At 52.9% G+C, this 14,848-nt stretch overlaps 1 protein-coding gene across 4 annotated transcripts in view; it reads left to right on the top strand.

Moving 5' to 3' along the window:
- The window catches only part of SDK1 (sidekick cell adhesion molecule 1), a 1,005,745-nt gene that overhangs the window by 806,936 nt on the left and 183,961 nt on the right, over positions 1-14,848 (top strand). For all 4 annotated transcript variants that reach the window (XM_082429098.1, XM_082429101.1, XM_082429099.1 and 1 more), the window contains 3 exons: positions 1,066-1,203; positions 3,683-3,803; positions 4,187-4,316. In XM_082429098.1, the coding sequence (XP_082285224.1) occupies positions 1,066-1,203; positions 3,683-3,803; positions 4,187-4,316 (389 nt within the window). The remainder of the gene's footprint in view (positions 1-1,065; positions 1,204-3,682; positions 3,804-4,186; positions 4,317-14,848) is intronic.

The following is a 14,848-nucleotide window of genomic DNA, read 5'->3' as shown; positions in this document are numbered from 1 at the left end:
ATCTGCGGGTTTCTGCTCCTGGGAGCCAGACCTTGGGCTCCACCTGTAATGGGCTTCCTGTTCCGTCCCTCACGTCCGATGCCCCGAAACAGGGAAGCTCGTGGAAGGCACGAGTGGGACCCCAGGGCCATCCGACACCTACCGAGAAGCAATTCCCATTTTTCTCCTCTTTGTAAACGGAATAAAACATGAGGAAGACGATCCTTCTTCAAAGCAACTTTCAAGTGAAACCTTTTCTGTTCGTTCTGGGAAAACGTATCTAAGGGGGGCCCCTTGTTCGGCTCAGTTTTGCTGGAGGATCGAAATAAATAAAACACGGCCCAGCCTCCGGGGCTGAGGGCCCTGATGCAGCGGAGGAGGCCGACAGGTAGTCAGGCAGGCCCACCCAGCCGGAGGGTGCGAGCAGAGGTTTCTGGGCAGGTGTGGGAGGGTCCAGCGCTCGGCACGGGCAGGGCTCGGGTCACGGGGTTCCCAGGTTTAGACTGACCGCACCCCGAGGCCAGTAGGGGCAGCACTGAGGGCTTTTAGGAGGGGCCGACTTCCCACCTGAGAACGCTCTCTGTGACGTCAAGGGTTTGAGCACAACGGGAAGAGGCAACACATTTGAGCAGTGGTTCCGGTGGCTCGGGCGGCGGTGGTGGCCCGGGGGGTGGCAGCGGGGATGGAGGTGGCCAGGGGACTTGGGGGCTGTCTGGGAGGGAAGCCCCGGCCCTGGGAGAGAGGAGCAAATCCAGGCGGTTTTGTTCCTCCCCCCCTTTAACCCAGACAGCATTTGTAAGCAGATGAAATTGAGGGAATATAAGCACGATGGCCAGGGTCCAGGACAGCGAAGTCTCTGGGGTGGGAGCAGGGGAGGGGTAGTGGGGACAGGACCCTGGGCCCAAAAGAGCCGGTGGAACCAGAGCCTTGTCTCTGGGTCGGTCTGCCCGCAACAACCCAGACCAGGCAGGGGTTTCACCCTCCCCGTGCCCGGGGCTGCCCCTCGAGCCCTCCCCTCCCCCGTTCACGGCAGGGACTGAGTTTCTGCCCCACGTGACCGCGTCCGTGTGCCGTGTCGCCCTTCAGCTCAGGTGGAGACCCCGTTCTACGAGCAGTGGTGGTTCCTCCTGGTGGTGGCGCTGTCCAGCCTGCTCGTCGTCCTCCTGGTGGTGTTCGCCCTGGTCCTGCATGGCCAGAACAAGAAGTACGGGAGCTGCGGCCCAGGTGGGACGGCGCCTGCCTTTCCCTGTCTCCCCACGGGGGAGCTCTGGAGCTGAGACGTCTGGGGTTTCCCTCCTGGATCCGGGGTGCCCACATCCACATTCCATTTCATTCGATAAAACACGCACAACAGACGTCCCTTCGGAGGCAGCGGGTGCAGGGAAACAGGAGCTCTGGACCTCGGCCACCAGATTCTGTCCCAGCTCTGCCCTCAAGTGGGCCGTGTGTCCTCTGGGTCATTTGGCCTCTCTGAGTCTGTTTCCTCATCTGCACTGTTGCTCAAATGCAGGAGTATTTTGTTAAGTGATGATTAAAAAGTGGAAAGCGTTAAACAGATGAAAAATCGCACTCGTCAGTGTCATGAGAACAGTGAATGGGGCACGTCTCAGGCATTCCGGCGTGGCTCGGGGACGGTGCAGAATCGTGTCTGTGGCCCAGCCCTTCTCACTAACAGGGTGAGCACCTGCCTTAGGTCCCGCGTCGCAGCTCTGAGCCCTCTGTGGGCCGGGTCCCCGGTGTTCCCAGCACAGCCTGGCCTGGCGTGTAGTAGGTGCTTAGTAAGCGTCCATTGCTAAAGGAATCACCATCATTAGAGAAATGGACAGACTTGGGCAGACCACAAAGGGGCACATACAGTGTGACTCCGTTTACAGGAAGGTCAGGAACAACCTAATGAATGGATGTTTCTAGAAGGCAGGATGGTGGGTGTTCTCAGTGGAGAAGTATAAGCAGCGAAGGTCCGTGAGGGAACCTTACGGGGTGCTGGAAACACTCTGACACCTCTGTGAAGCGGGGGCCAGCGGATCCCCCGACCCCAGCCCCCGGCACCATTGTCACGGCACCAAAAGGGTTCATAAAACCAGGCGCCTAAAGTGCCTGCCATTTGCTTTTGTAACATTAAGCCATTCATCCCTCCAAGAAAGGATTTATTTTTTTCTGTATAAATTCACTTCTAACAAGTGTTCGTAAATCAGATTTTATTCCTACGGGATTTACAGTGTATGAATGGCATGTCATTTTACTGAGTTAATGCTATTACAGAATCCGATGTCTGGCGCAGAGAAAATCTCCCCGCTTTCGCTCTCCTTCTCCATCTGGGAAACAGACCTGAAAAGTCCGATCTGACCTGCAGTTTCTGATACTCAGCCTCACCCTGGAGCATTAATTTAACGTCATCGTTGAAGCCCAGGGGAAAAAAAAAGAGAAAAGAAACACTTGTCTACCAGAATGTCTCCCTGCCTGCCCAGGAGACACACACAACCTAAACCTTGGCTGCTGCAGTCTCGTTCTCACCCTCCCGCTCGCGCTCCCGTGTACGCCGTCAGATTCCCCTTCTGACAACAGTTTCCACCTGCCCTCATCCCATCAACCCAAATCCCTCCTCGCAAGCAACTTCACCTTTCATTCACCACTCTCTGTGTTCTGCTGGCTTTTTCCCGTTGCACACGAGTAGAGCATTAAGGTGAGCTGAGGGCTGTGGGATCCCCAGCAGAGAGAACCCTCGCGGTCTAGAAAGGCTGATGAATTTTACAAACACACACGGAGCCCCTGCTGTGTGCTCGGGCAGTGTCCCGGGGGCTGGGATGTAACTACGAGCATAATTGTGTGAGCGTAACCGGGTCTGTGCTCCAAGAGCTTATGGTCTGGTAGGGAAGACAGACAGACGACCACGGGGAACAGGCCAGCACAGGAAAAAGGCAGACGTGGTGACGGCACCACGGAGAGAAAAAGCACAGGGCGAAGACTTCAGGGTCCGAAAGTTCTCTCTGGTCTCATGACCCTTGAGCTGTGATCTGAAGGAGGGGGTGAGTGATAAGTCAGGAAGGTGGCTGGGGGAGGGGCTCCCAAGGCGGGGGAGGGAAAAAGGGGGGAGACCAGCCCGAGCAGAGGGGCAGCTGTGAGGACACCAGCTCTCGTGCCGAACGAGGTCGGAGCCACCAGGACCTCTTCGTGTCCTCGGGTTACTTGTAACTGTGGCCGGCTAATGTATTTTAGAATATGTTTTGATATGTATTTATAGACTTATTTTAAGTGGTTTTCAGTTACGTTCACAGACACGTGTGACCGTCACCACAGTCAGTTTTGGAGCGTTTTCATCACCACAGAAAGAAACGCTGCACCCTGTAGTTGTCACTCTTATGCAGTTAGTCTCCACTTACTGTTTCGTTCTATGACTGTGAGGCTTTTATTCTGAAATTTACTGAATATTTAATTTCCTCAGTGGTTTAAAAAGTTCACGTATTCTGAGTACTCTTTAATAAAGTACTGATCAAAATACTCGTATTTTGGTGTCAAGCAAAATGAACACCAAAAGCCTAACGTTGCCATTTTGCTGCAGGGTTGACGTGCAGCCTTCCTCCCCAGCCTGACTCTGCCTGCCTGGCTGGCTGACGCAGGCCGGCCCGGCCCTGGGCTCCGTCCAGCAGGCCGTCGGGGAGCAACTTCCTGAAGCATCTGTGCTCGTTTCCCCGCCCGGCTTTAGGTAAGAGCATCTCCAACGTGGAGGAGTCCGTGACCCTGGACAACGGGGGATTTGCCACCTTGGAGCTCAGCACCCGCCACCTCAACGTCAAGAACACCTTCTCGAAGAAGAACGGGACCAGGTAGGGCTGCAACAGCTCCAGCCCCCAGTGCCGCCTCCACCTGAGGACCCGCTCAGCCGGGCCCACGCCCACGGGCCCCCCAGTGGGGCAGCGCCGAGCCGGGGGTGGGGGCAGGGTGAGGGGGAGTTAGGGATGTTTGAAAGACATTTCCAGAGACAGAAGAAGAGGGCAGGTCTCAGGTGCAGGGACGTGGTCTTGGGAGAGCTCCCGGCCCCAGATGGGGCAGGCGTCGTGCGAAGCTGCAGGGGGACTGCAAATTGTTTGCATTGGGGGCCGAAATGGTGCCGGAGGCGGCGGATCTCTCCCACTCAGCCTCGAAGCAGGCCAGAGGGGGGGTCGGGAGGCCTCAGTCGGGGGGTAACTGGTGTCCCCGTTCCGCCCAGGTCCCCACCTCGGCCAAGCCCTGGCGGGCTACACTACTCAGATGAAGACATCTGCAACAAGTACAACGGTGCCGCGCTGACCGAGGGCGGGACCCTCCAGGAGAAGTCGGGGGACGCCACGGAGTCTGAGGTGGGTGCCTGTTACGCGGGGCCCCCGCCCTCCCCAGGGGCCCCGCGACCGCACGGGGCAGGCAGAGCCGGGGACAAGCGGCTCCCCTTCCCGGACGAGGAAGGTCCTCGCTCATCTCTGGCCCCCAGGTCCCTGGCTCGAGGCTGGCTCCTAGGTCAGTCACTCGCCCAAAGTGGACGTCGGATCCACAAACCATCCTCGTTCCATTTTGTTTTCAGAAAGAGACCCGGAGTTTTCTGGAGGTCACCGTGGAACTTGGTGGCCTCTAGACCCTGGCTGGGTAAGGGGGGCCCCGAGCCTGCCCGACGGGTACAACCTGGGACCCCCGCCCCAGGCGTCGGCTTCCCCTCCCGCCAGCCTCCCTTCTTGCGTCCTTGTGCTTAAGAGGGGACTTTGGTCACAGCGTCGCTGGGTCAGTTAACAGGGTCAGGTGAGCAGGACGGGAGCCCTGGGACCAGGGAGACCCTGCCCCGAGGGGCTGTCAGCCTCCCGCCGAGACCCCCGGACTCTGCCCTGCACGTCTCAGGCCTCCTTCGCGCCTGGGCACTCTCGTGGAGCTGAGCGAGTCGTGGGTGAGGCCTCCGTCGGGGGTGGGTGAGGGGGGCATTCCCTGGAGGCAGCCGTGGCCGCGTCTCCGGGAGGGGCTCCGCTTCCCCCACAAGCGCCCTAGTCAGTCTCTCACGTTCACGAACAAAACCGGTCAAAGTAGCCGGTAGAGAGCTGGGCCCTGGTCAGTCCTAGACTGTTCAGTTTCAGAGGTGCTGAGCCTTGACAGGGATGAAATTCACCAAGCTCTTTGATGGACACACAGGCCCGCCGCACCCCTTGGCATTCACACTCTAAATCAATGTTTAATCTAAAATAAGTCTCACCTTCATTCGGATCTGAATTCAGGCCTTAATGAGCCCTGAGGCTCAATAAAATGGCTTCTTTTCAATTGTGGCTTGCGTATGAGCTCACAGTGGGACCGAGACAGCAGGGGGATGGCAGGGTGGCACCAGCTCGCTCGGCCTCACATGCTCTGTTGACAAGGACGCCGGGCCCCCCGTCTGTACTGTAGCCATGGGCACGGGGAAAACAGCAGGCAGCACTGCAGATGTTCAGAAGGAACATTTGTCTAAAGTTGAGGGGCTTTAGATTTTCAAGTGAAAAGCTGCAGACACTGACCTGCCTCCTCCTGATAAGGAAGCCGCAGCTTGTACCAAAAGCAGCACATTGGGAAGGGGCAGGCCCACCGTCCAGTGCATTCTGGGTCAGCAGTTAGAGACAGTCACCAGCACCTGCCTTGATCTGTCCTTGATGCCTGGGCTTGCTGCTTTTAGAGCGTCAGGCCTCATGGGTGGTGTTCACGGCGACCGGGCATTAGCTCTGCGGGCTGCGCTCTTCACGGTTCCGCGTGTGCTGAGCGCTGATTGAGCGCCTGCTCTGGGCCGGGCACGCTCGTTCAACGCTCACACCAGCCGTGCGAGGTAGAGCAGTTCTCGTCCTTGTTCACACAACAAGCCTGAGGCCAAGGCCGTCCCACATGCAGGTGCTGAGGCTGGACGCACCCCTCCCCCCGCCAAATGTGTCCAGAGCTTACTGGCCCCCGCCCTCACCATCTCCTGCAGCCCAACTCCCAGGCGCCTGTGGCCATTCCCAGCGCTGCCAGGACTGGATTCATCAGTTCTGGACTCTTTGTTCATGAAAGCATTCTCAGAATGGGTTGACAGGAGGCATTCAGTCTGTTTCTCCTCTCACACAGGCGGGTGTTTTGAGATTCAGATTCAGCTGATTTGCATGGAGGATTATTAAATGCATGCAGGCACTGAGCTAGGCATATACACACATGCCTACGTGCACACGTACACGCATTCCTAAGTACATACACGTGTGCACATGTGGAGGAAGAAGGCAGGGAGGGAGGAAGGGAGGAGGGCGGGGGGAGGAGGGGAGAGGGACGTGGAATCCACGGTACCTCCTGCAAGGAGGTTGTTCGGATCCTCCGGTAATAGATGAGAGAGCCGAGGCTTGACAGACACACCCTGATGGGCCTCGGGCTCGCAGTTCCATCCCTCCTGCCAGACCTGCTGTGCAGAGCTGAGCTGTCGTAGCCCCGGGACGTGTGGCTGAGTGGAGGAGGGGCCTTGGCCAGCCCTGTGCCTGGAGGAAGGGGTTCCTTCTGTGATTCCCACAGATGCTTTTTGGGTCCTAATGCTTTTTGGTTCAAGAAAGTTGATCAAAGGTGTGGATGCTCTCTCTCCACCCAGGAGTTTCACCTTGAATCTGGGGCTCCAGGCCCCCCTGAAGCCTGTGGTAGTCGCCTCCAGCGAAGGCCCCGTGGATGGAGTCCAGGCTAAGAACTCGCATGTCTGGGCTCTCTGTCTGCTCCTGCGTTCTCAGGTAGATAGGGTGAGGCCCATCTTTCTTCCAGGATTCTGTGCGCTATAATCTTGCTGGGTCCCGACATTGACCCTTACGATTTGGGAGAGTTGTAGGCAGATGCATGGGATCCCAACACAGGGATCTCGGAAGTGCCAGCTCCAATGGGAACATTTCCTTTGAACCACATCTTTTAAACAACCAGATTGAGTTGTAATTCACACACCGCACAAGTCACCCATTCGCCATATTGGTTATTTAGGTGTGTGTGTCTTAGTTTCCTCAGGTTTATGAGCTTCTCAAATCTTCTTCTGTTACTGATTTTTAATTTTATTCCACTGTGGTCAAAGAACATACTTCGTATATTTTCAGTCCTTTCAAATTTACTGAGTCTTGTTTTATGGCATAGCATCTGGTCTGTGCTGCAAGAATTCACTTGAAAAGGGTGTGTTGCTCTGCTGTTGCTGTGTGGTGAGTTCCATGTGTGTCTATTATGTCTGGTTGATTTATAGTGCTGTTCAAGTCTTCCACACTCTTGATCTTCTGCCATCTGCTATATTGAAGTCTCCAACTATTATTGTTAACGTTGTCTATTTCTCGCTTCATTTCTGTCAGTTTTAATTCCATGTATTTGCAGGCTCTGTTTTTAGGTGCATATATGTTTATAACTGTTGTATCTTCGTGATGGATAGACCCTTTTCATTAGTACAGAGTGTCCCTCTTTGTCTCTAGTAACAATTTTGTCTTAAAGTCTATTTGGTCTGATATTAGTACAGCCAACTCCAATTCTCTTTTGGTTCCCGTTCACATAGTGTATCATTTCCATCCTTTCACTTTCAACCTATTTGAATCTTTGGATCTAAAATGTGTCTCTTGCACGCAGCATATAGTTGGATCATGTTGTTTTATTCATTCTGCCAATCTCTACCTGTTCACCAGGTTGTTTAATCCATTCACATCTAATGTAATTGCTGCTAAGGCAGAATTTACATCTGCCATTTTGGTGTTTGCCTTCTATAAGTCTCATATCTCTATTTCTCTATTTTTCCTTCGCTGTTGTCTTCTCTGTTGAGTGGGTATTTTCTAGTGTACCATTTTAACTCCCTTGTTTTGCTTTTGCTATATATTTTTTCAGTTATTTTTTATAGTGATTGCCCTAGTATCAGTATTTGCTTCAGATTTATACTAAATCTCTATATTTCTGTATAGATCTATTCCCTCCTCCCCTCTTTGTGCTATTATTATACATATTACGTCCATATATGTGGCAAACCCAAGAATGCATTTTTATAGGTATCATTTGATAGAATTTTGTGTCTTTTAAAGAAGTTGAGAGAAGAAAGGCGAGCAAGTATCTATTTAGAGTTTATCATTTTAACCTTTTTATTTACTATTTCTGGTTCTCTTCATTTCTTTCTGCCTCTTTGCACAGCTATTGTTAAGTATGTTACATTTCTATATATTATAGGCCCAACGATACAATTATATACATATTATTTTATGAAATTGCTATTTAAATCAGATAAGAGAAGAAAGGAGAACAAATAGGTAATTATACTATTTTTTATAATTCCCTATGTAATTACCTTTGTTGGTACGTTTTGTTTTTTCATGTGGATTTGAATTACTCTCTGGTGTCACTTGCTTTCAACCTGACAATCTTCCTTTAGTATTTCCTGTGAGGCAGGTCAGCTAGCAATGAATTTTTCTGTTTTTGTTTATCTCAGAATGTCTTTATTTCACCTTCATTTTGAAAATAGTTTGTTGAATATAAGATTCTTGGTTGACAGTTTTCTTTCAACATTTTGAATGTGTGACCCCATTGTCTTCTGTCCTCCATCTTTTCTGATTAGAAGTCAGCTGTTAATATTATTTGAGTTCTGTTGTACTGGGTGAGTCATTTTTCTCTTGCTGACTTCAAGAGTTTCTTTTTGTCTTTGTCTTTCAGAATTTTAACTGTGATGTGTCTGGGTGTGAATCTTGTTCCATTTATCTTACTTGTGGTTTATTGAGCTTGTCAGGGCTGTAGACTTTTTTTTACCAAATTTGGGATGTTTTAAGTCATTATTGCTTCCAGTATTTTCTCTGCTTCTTTCCTTCTCTTCTCATCCTGGCACTCTCACTATGCTTATGTTGGTACGCTCGGTGCGTTCTCACATTTGTTAGGTGCTCTGTTCTTTTTTTTTCCTTTCTCATTCTTTTTTCTCTTTGTTTTTCAGATTGCATAATCTCTATCATTTCTATCTTCAAGTGCACTGAGTCTTTCCTCTGTCAGCTCAAATCTACCACTGAGTCCCCCTAGTGAATTTTTTATTTTAGTTATGGTATTTTTCAACTCCAGAACTTCTCATTAGGTTCTTTTTAAATCATTGCTGTCTCTTTATTGACAGTCTCTACTTGGTGTGGTAGTGTCAGCATACTTTCATTCTTTACACATGGTCTCCTTCAGTTCTTTGAACATATTATAACAGCTACTTTCAAAGTCTTTGTCTGCCAATATTTGGGGCTCCCCAGAGGCTGCCTGCCTTTTTTCCTCTGTATGGGTCACACTTTCCTGTTTTTTGGAAACAGCTCATTTTCGATAATATGTTGTATCAACTTAGAATACTGATATTCAACCCCCGCTGGTTGTTGTCATTGTGGTTTGCTTATCTGCTTATTTGTTTAGTGACTTGCCTGGACTAGTTCAGGGAAGTCCGTTTCTTCAGCAATGTATACCCTCCAATGTCACCCCTCAGAGGGGCAGCCTTGGGCACACGTGCAGTTTCCCTGACAACCAGGGATGACCGGTCTTAGCCAGGGTCCCCTTGTCTCTTGTTCTTGCCTCCCCATTAAGATTCTGGATTGTCTACCACCACGGGTATCACACCCAGCTGTTAACTTCCACTACCTGATAGCTCTATTATTTTTGACAATGCTCCAGGGTATAAATTACTCCATAGTTTGATCCAATTACAGCCCGGCCCTTTTGCAGTGGCAGGATGTTGTTAACCTTTGAATTTTTCTCTAACCCCCAAGAGGGCTCTCCTTAGCTGTCTCTTTGCCTGGTTCTCGCTGCTAAACTTCTGGCCTGTTTATTATTACTTCACTTGTTGCTATCATGGAGCTGCCAGCTTCCTCTCAATTTCTCACCCCTGAGGTCGCCATTGTTTCCGACAATGCCCTTAGGCCTGCTCTGGTCCAAATACAGCCATTCCCCTCGGGCAGAGCAGGGGAGCTCTCTCTTCTTAAGGACTGACTCTGCCCCTATCAGGACCTCTGTGTCACAGCACCAAAGCTGGAGTGGGGACAACAGCCCTCTTCTCCATAGTGACGCACTTGCTGAACCAGTGGGGCGCTGGGTGGAGACGGTAGCCCCTGGTCTTCTGGGCAGTGTGGAACTTCTTCCGTATTAGCCAGCTGGGGTGGGGGCAATCAGGGCTCAGTATTCTCAACCTGCTGTGCCTGGTGCATATCATCCAGCCTCCCAGCAAAGACTGGGTGAGGAAAGGAAGCCCAGTTCTCTTGGCCATACCTGCCTGGAATAGAGTTCTGTCCTGTGGAGCTGGGGGTGGGCAGTTGGATGAGAGATGCCAGCAGCTTCCTGCTCCAGGTCAAACCAAATTGCTGGACTAGGAGCTGGGTCTTCTTGGCCACATGTTCTCAGAGTGGAGCTTCTGTCACCCTGGGCTGAGGGGCAGGGGGAGCAGGTCATAGGTCAAGTGGCTCAGACTCTTGCTATTCTTAGTGATTTTAGATTTTCTGGAATAAGTCTTCCCCCCTTTGCTATATGTCCTTGGCACCAATTCCAGGGACTCTAAACGTTTATAAGATAATTTTCCCCAGTTAGATCATTGTTCCACTAGGGAGAGGACCTGCTGGCTCCTCCAGCCATTCTGGAAGGATCTTTGTATTGATGATTGGCCGACTGGGGCGGGGTCTCCTGACCTCCCGTCCTGCCCACCCGCTCCTCCAGAGCCAGAAACCCTATGAGGTCTTGGCCGGAAGAGCTCTTTTGCAAAGCTAATATCTCACTAAAAAAAAAATAGTGATGCCATCCTTTTCTCCCAATTTTCAGAAATATTGCTCAAGTGAAAATTGTAAGAATCCGTTCACAGGTGCACAACAACCTGCCTGATGAGAGTTGCTCTGAATTAGCCCATCAGCGTCACATGACACGTGCTGTGGCTCTTTATGTCCCTCTGTTTAGAAATAAGAGGCTTTGTCTCTGTTTTATCGCACAGATGCTTATGAATTACATCAGGGCTACTGTTCAAATCGCATCTTAAAAATTGTTTTCAAAATCCAAAGAAACAGTTTTCAAGATCTCTCCTGCTCCAACCAACTTAGACCAACCCCCTCATGCTTAATTAATTCCCTAATAACATTTGAGTCTTTCATCTTGCCAATATAGTACCAAAAGTGCTGAGATTATCTCTATTAGCTGCTTGCCAGGCGTCCATGCACCTGTAGAAACTCTCACAGTCCGTCTGCCAGCACATCCAATCACAGGCTGGCCTTCTACGGTTTCCTGGGAAACCAACACACATCGCTATTTCATATCACACAGGAAACTTAAAAAAAAAGACCCTGCAGTGTTTCCTTTTTGTCAACATTCTAAATCACTAAAATACATCCTCATTAAAAAATAATAATGTCATCTAAACAATAAGCAGGGCAGGCAGCAGAAGGACGAATGGCATTTTAATTCGGTGCTTTCTTGTGAAGGCAAAGGCAAGACCTGGGCAGGAGCCAGGAGGCCCTCGCCCTCGCACTCACCCTCGTGTGTCATGAGACCTGCGTACGCTCTCACTCTCCCTAAATGAACAGCAAGAAGCTAAAGGAGCAGCTCTTAGTCTCTCCTCTCCTTTCTGCACGATGGTTTTGTTCTCTCACAGTGGCTTTTGGGACCACTTGGCTGGCCCCGCAGCCCTGCCACTCAAGGCTGGCAGCCGCCCAGCTTGGTCCCCACATGAAGCACTCTGCTCTTCCAGATGCAGTGGGAAAAATCCCAGGGAAGGTTCTGACTGGCTCAGCTTAAGCCACATGCCCACCCATTAGCCAATCACTGCTTTCTGAGGGTCAAACCCTTCAGCCCATGTCACAGGGAAAGGTGGGACAAGGGTCACTTCCTTCAAAGGGTCACAGTTCAGACACAAACACTGGGACATCACTGTGAGCTGGACAGCCAACCCTGACTGTCTCCTGCCAGGCCCTCTTCTTAGTGCCCACATTTGTCACAGGCCTAGAGGACACTGAGATGTGTGGTTGAGAATGTACATAATGACGCATAGCGATTGAGAGGTCTCCAGTGAAACTACGTTTTGTTAATCACGTGAACACACACACATGAGTGTGGGACACGTGATGTGTTCATTCTCGAAGCAGTGCTGGACATACTCTGAGAAGTGCTGGCTCCTGCAAGAACTCAGAGCCCCCTTCCAGGCTGCCCCTCGGTCCCATCTGGTGACTGCGAACCCGGCTTCCCCGCATCCTGAACAGCTGCAGGAGGGGGGACAAGGGTAGAAAGAGGGGAGAGAAGTGCCCCGGGCCACCCCCTGGGTGTGGGACGTGTTTATAAAACGAGTGACCGCCGCATATGATGGCCTCCATCACCGGAGAGACCTGGTGTGAGACCCACCCACTGAAGTGTCTCTAATCTTTTATACAGCTGGGGTTGAAGGCGGCTCCGAGGGGTTACTGAGAAGCCTCTGTCTCTGCCACCTGGGCTGCGATGCCAGAGCTGGGTCTGCCCCCACTCTGTCCCCAGCCAGTATGACCCTGAGATGGTCACTCGCTCCTGTGGGCCTCCATTCTCTCCAACACAAAATGAGATGGAACCCAATCGCGACTTCTCACATTCGTCCTCACGTGGTTGGGACGGTGGGCGGGCAGGACCCCGAACACTGAAGGGTGAAATCTTGAATCCTAACGTTCAGTCTTCAGATCGTCATAAACCCTGACCCCGTCTGTGAAACCAGGAACCATATTGCTGTCGTCCAATCCTGAACGTTCCGTGAATTTCTCATGAGGAAAGAGGGCTTCGGTGTCTTCCTTCCCCTGAGCTTCAGGAAATTTAGAACCAAAATCAGTGTCTGAAGAAGTGACAGACCCAACTCAGGGACTGATAACAGATTCCTCGGCTTCCCTCCATGACCTCTGCCCTCCTTTCTCTGAGTTTACACGGAGCTTGGCCTCGTAAGCCCCTCAAGGCCTCTAGAAAACAGATGAAGGCTAAATCTTAACCACCAGCCGCAGAGGCAGGCGCCTGATCTCTTATCTGAAAAAGATACACTTTCAAGAACTGGGCGTTTCTCAGGTTGGGGCTGAGTCCTGTATCGGGTCACATCCCCAGCAGGGCCGGGGGGCACTCTCGCGGAAACCAGTCGTGTTTCTGCAACAACCCCCGAGGATGTCCACACCAGCTGGCCTCCCAGCAGTTCAGCTTGGGGTCTGCGGCACCTTAGCTCAACGCAGGTCAGGCTCTGCCTCCAAACGAGTTGCAAAAACAGCTTTTGGTTTTCAGAGCATCATGGGCTTGGGACTGACGACTAGCGGGTGGTGAGCCCCTTCAGGTGCCGTGGAGGAGGGGCTTGGAGCCGGGAGCCGCCGAGGCCTGGGTGGCCAGGCTCAGGGGAGGCTCCCGCGCCGCCCGGGGCCTACACAGCCCTTTTTCATCCATAAACCGGGAATCCGAACTCCCACCTCCCAGGGTCACGGTGCAGCGACAGAGGTGGCACGAGGCTACTCTGTCGTGAGCAGTGTCCACAGGAAAGAAGCCTGGGCTGCCTCTCGGCATCGCTGTCCGATGATGGAGAAGCTGTCCTCCGCCTCTGGGATGCGTTGGGAGGGCACGTTTGTCAGCCCCCGTTTCCAGGAGCTCTGCCTCAGCCATGCACAATGGCACAACATGAACGGTTTACATTTAACGTCCTGAGGATTCCCAGATCTGTGACTCACCGTCGTTACTTTATGTAAATATTCCATTTAGAGCAAGGGTTTCAGTCTGTGTCCAAAAAATCCCAGCAGTCTCTGGCTCCACCGTATGTACACGAGGGGTGTCTGCACAGCCAAGAGGCCGTCGCTCTCACAGCACGAAATGCTGCTCCCCGGGTGCGGGACAGCGTGAGCCCTCGGGTCCGAGCTGCCTTCGGGGGCGGCCGTCACCCCCCAGACCGCCAGGTGAAGGCCGAAGGCGACTGTCCCCTCCTCCCCTGCCCCCACCCCAGCCTGGCCGCTGCTCAGAATCTTCCCAGAGCCTCCAGGGAATACACGTTCCCAGGCCCCATCCCGGACCCACTGAGTCAGGAGAGCAGAGTGGGAGCCGCCGCCCAGGAAGCTGTGCTCTTCCAAGACCTCCCCGGAGATTCTGAGCCAGCATTCGTGGGACACTCAGTCCTTTATACCACCCAGGCCTCCGCCACCCTCCGGGGAGAGGGGGAAGGGCAGGTGTGGCTGGCCCCTTGCCGGCTCGGCCCTGGCGCCCAGCGAGGAGGCGCCGCGCCCGTGGGCGGCTGGAGTGTGACGGACCAGCCAGTCACCCGCCCGCGGCCCACGGTGACCTTCACCTGGCAGGGTGCCCCGCAAGGGGAGGGGCTTTACTCGGCCACGATTCCTGTCCCCTCCCTGAACTTGAAAGGCCGGAAGCCACCGTGCCTGCAGACCCATTTTCGGCACATGCAAGGTGGCCTCTGTGAGGTCCGGGGTAGCGGGCGCAGGGAGGAACGCCTGTGCTTTCAGGGTCTGGGGAGCGTCTTGGGCGCGGGTCCTCACAGCAGAGCCCGGCCAGCCTGGGTGCCATCCCCACCCACCAGGGGGCAGGAAGCTCCGAGCATTCAGGGGAGGGGCCCCGGGACCGCCTGGCAGGTCTGGGACAGGGGAACCGGGAGCCCCCCCCCCCCGCTCTGGGAGAGCACTCCGGCCTCCACTATCCGGATCTGCAGACCCTCCAGCACTGAAATCCCGCCCCCAAGACCGCACAACACACGGCATGGAGCTTTACTTCAAGAAAATGAACATAGAAACGGTGCGGGCTAAGTGCTCTTACTAGAAACTGCTGCTTTGTTTTGTAGAAAGAAAGGGGGGAAAGACCCTCAGAGGGACTGATCTTGAACCATCAATGGGCGGCCCACTTCCTCCACCAGCTGCTCTGGCGCCGCATGGTGAGGGGTCAGGTCGCTCAGTGCCTGGAG

Source organism: Balaenoptera physalus, assembly GCF_965194825.1.
Source record: "Balaenoptera physalus genome assembly, chromosome: 16".
NCBI lineage: Eukaryota > Metazoa > Chordata > Mammalia > Artiodactyla > Balaenopteridae > Balaenoptera > Balaenoptera physalus.
This window is presented reverse-complemented; position numbering and strand designations above follow the sequence as displayed.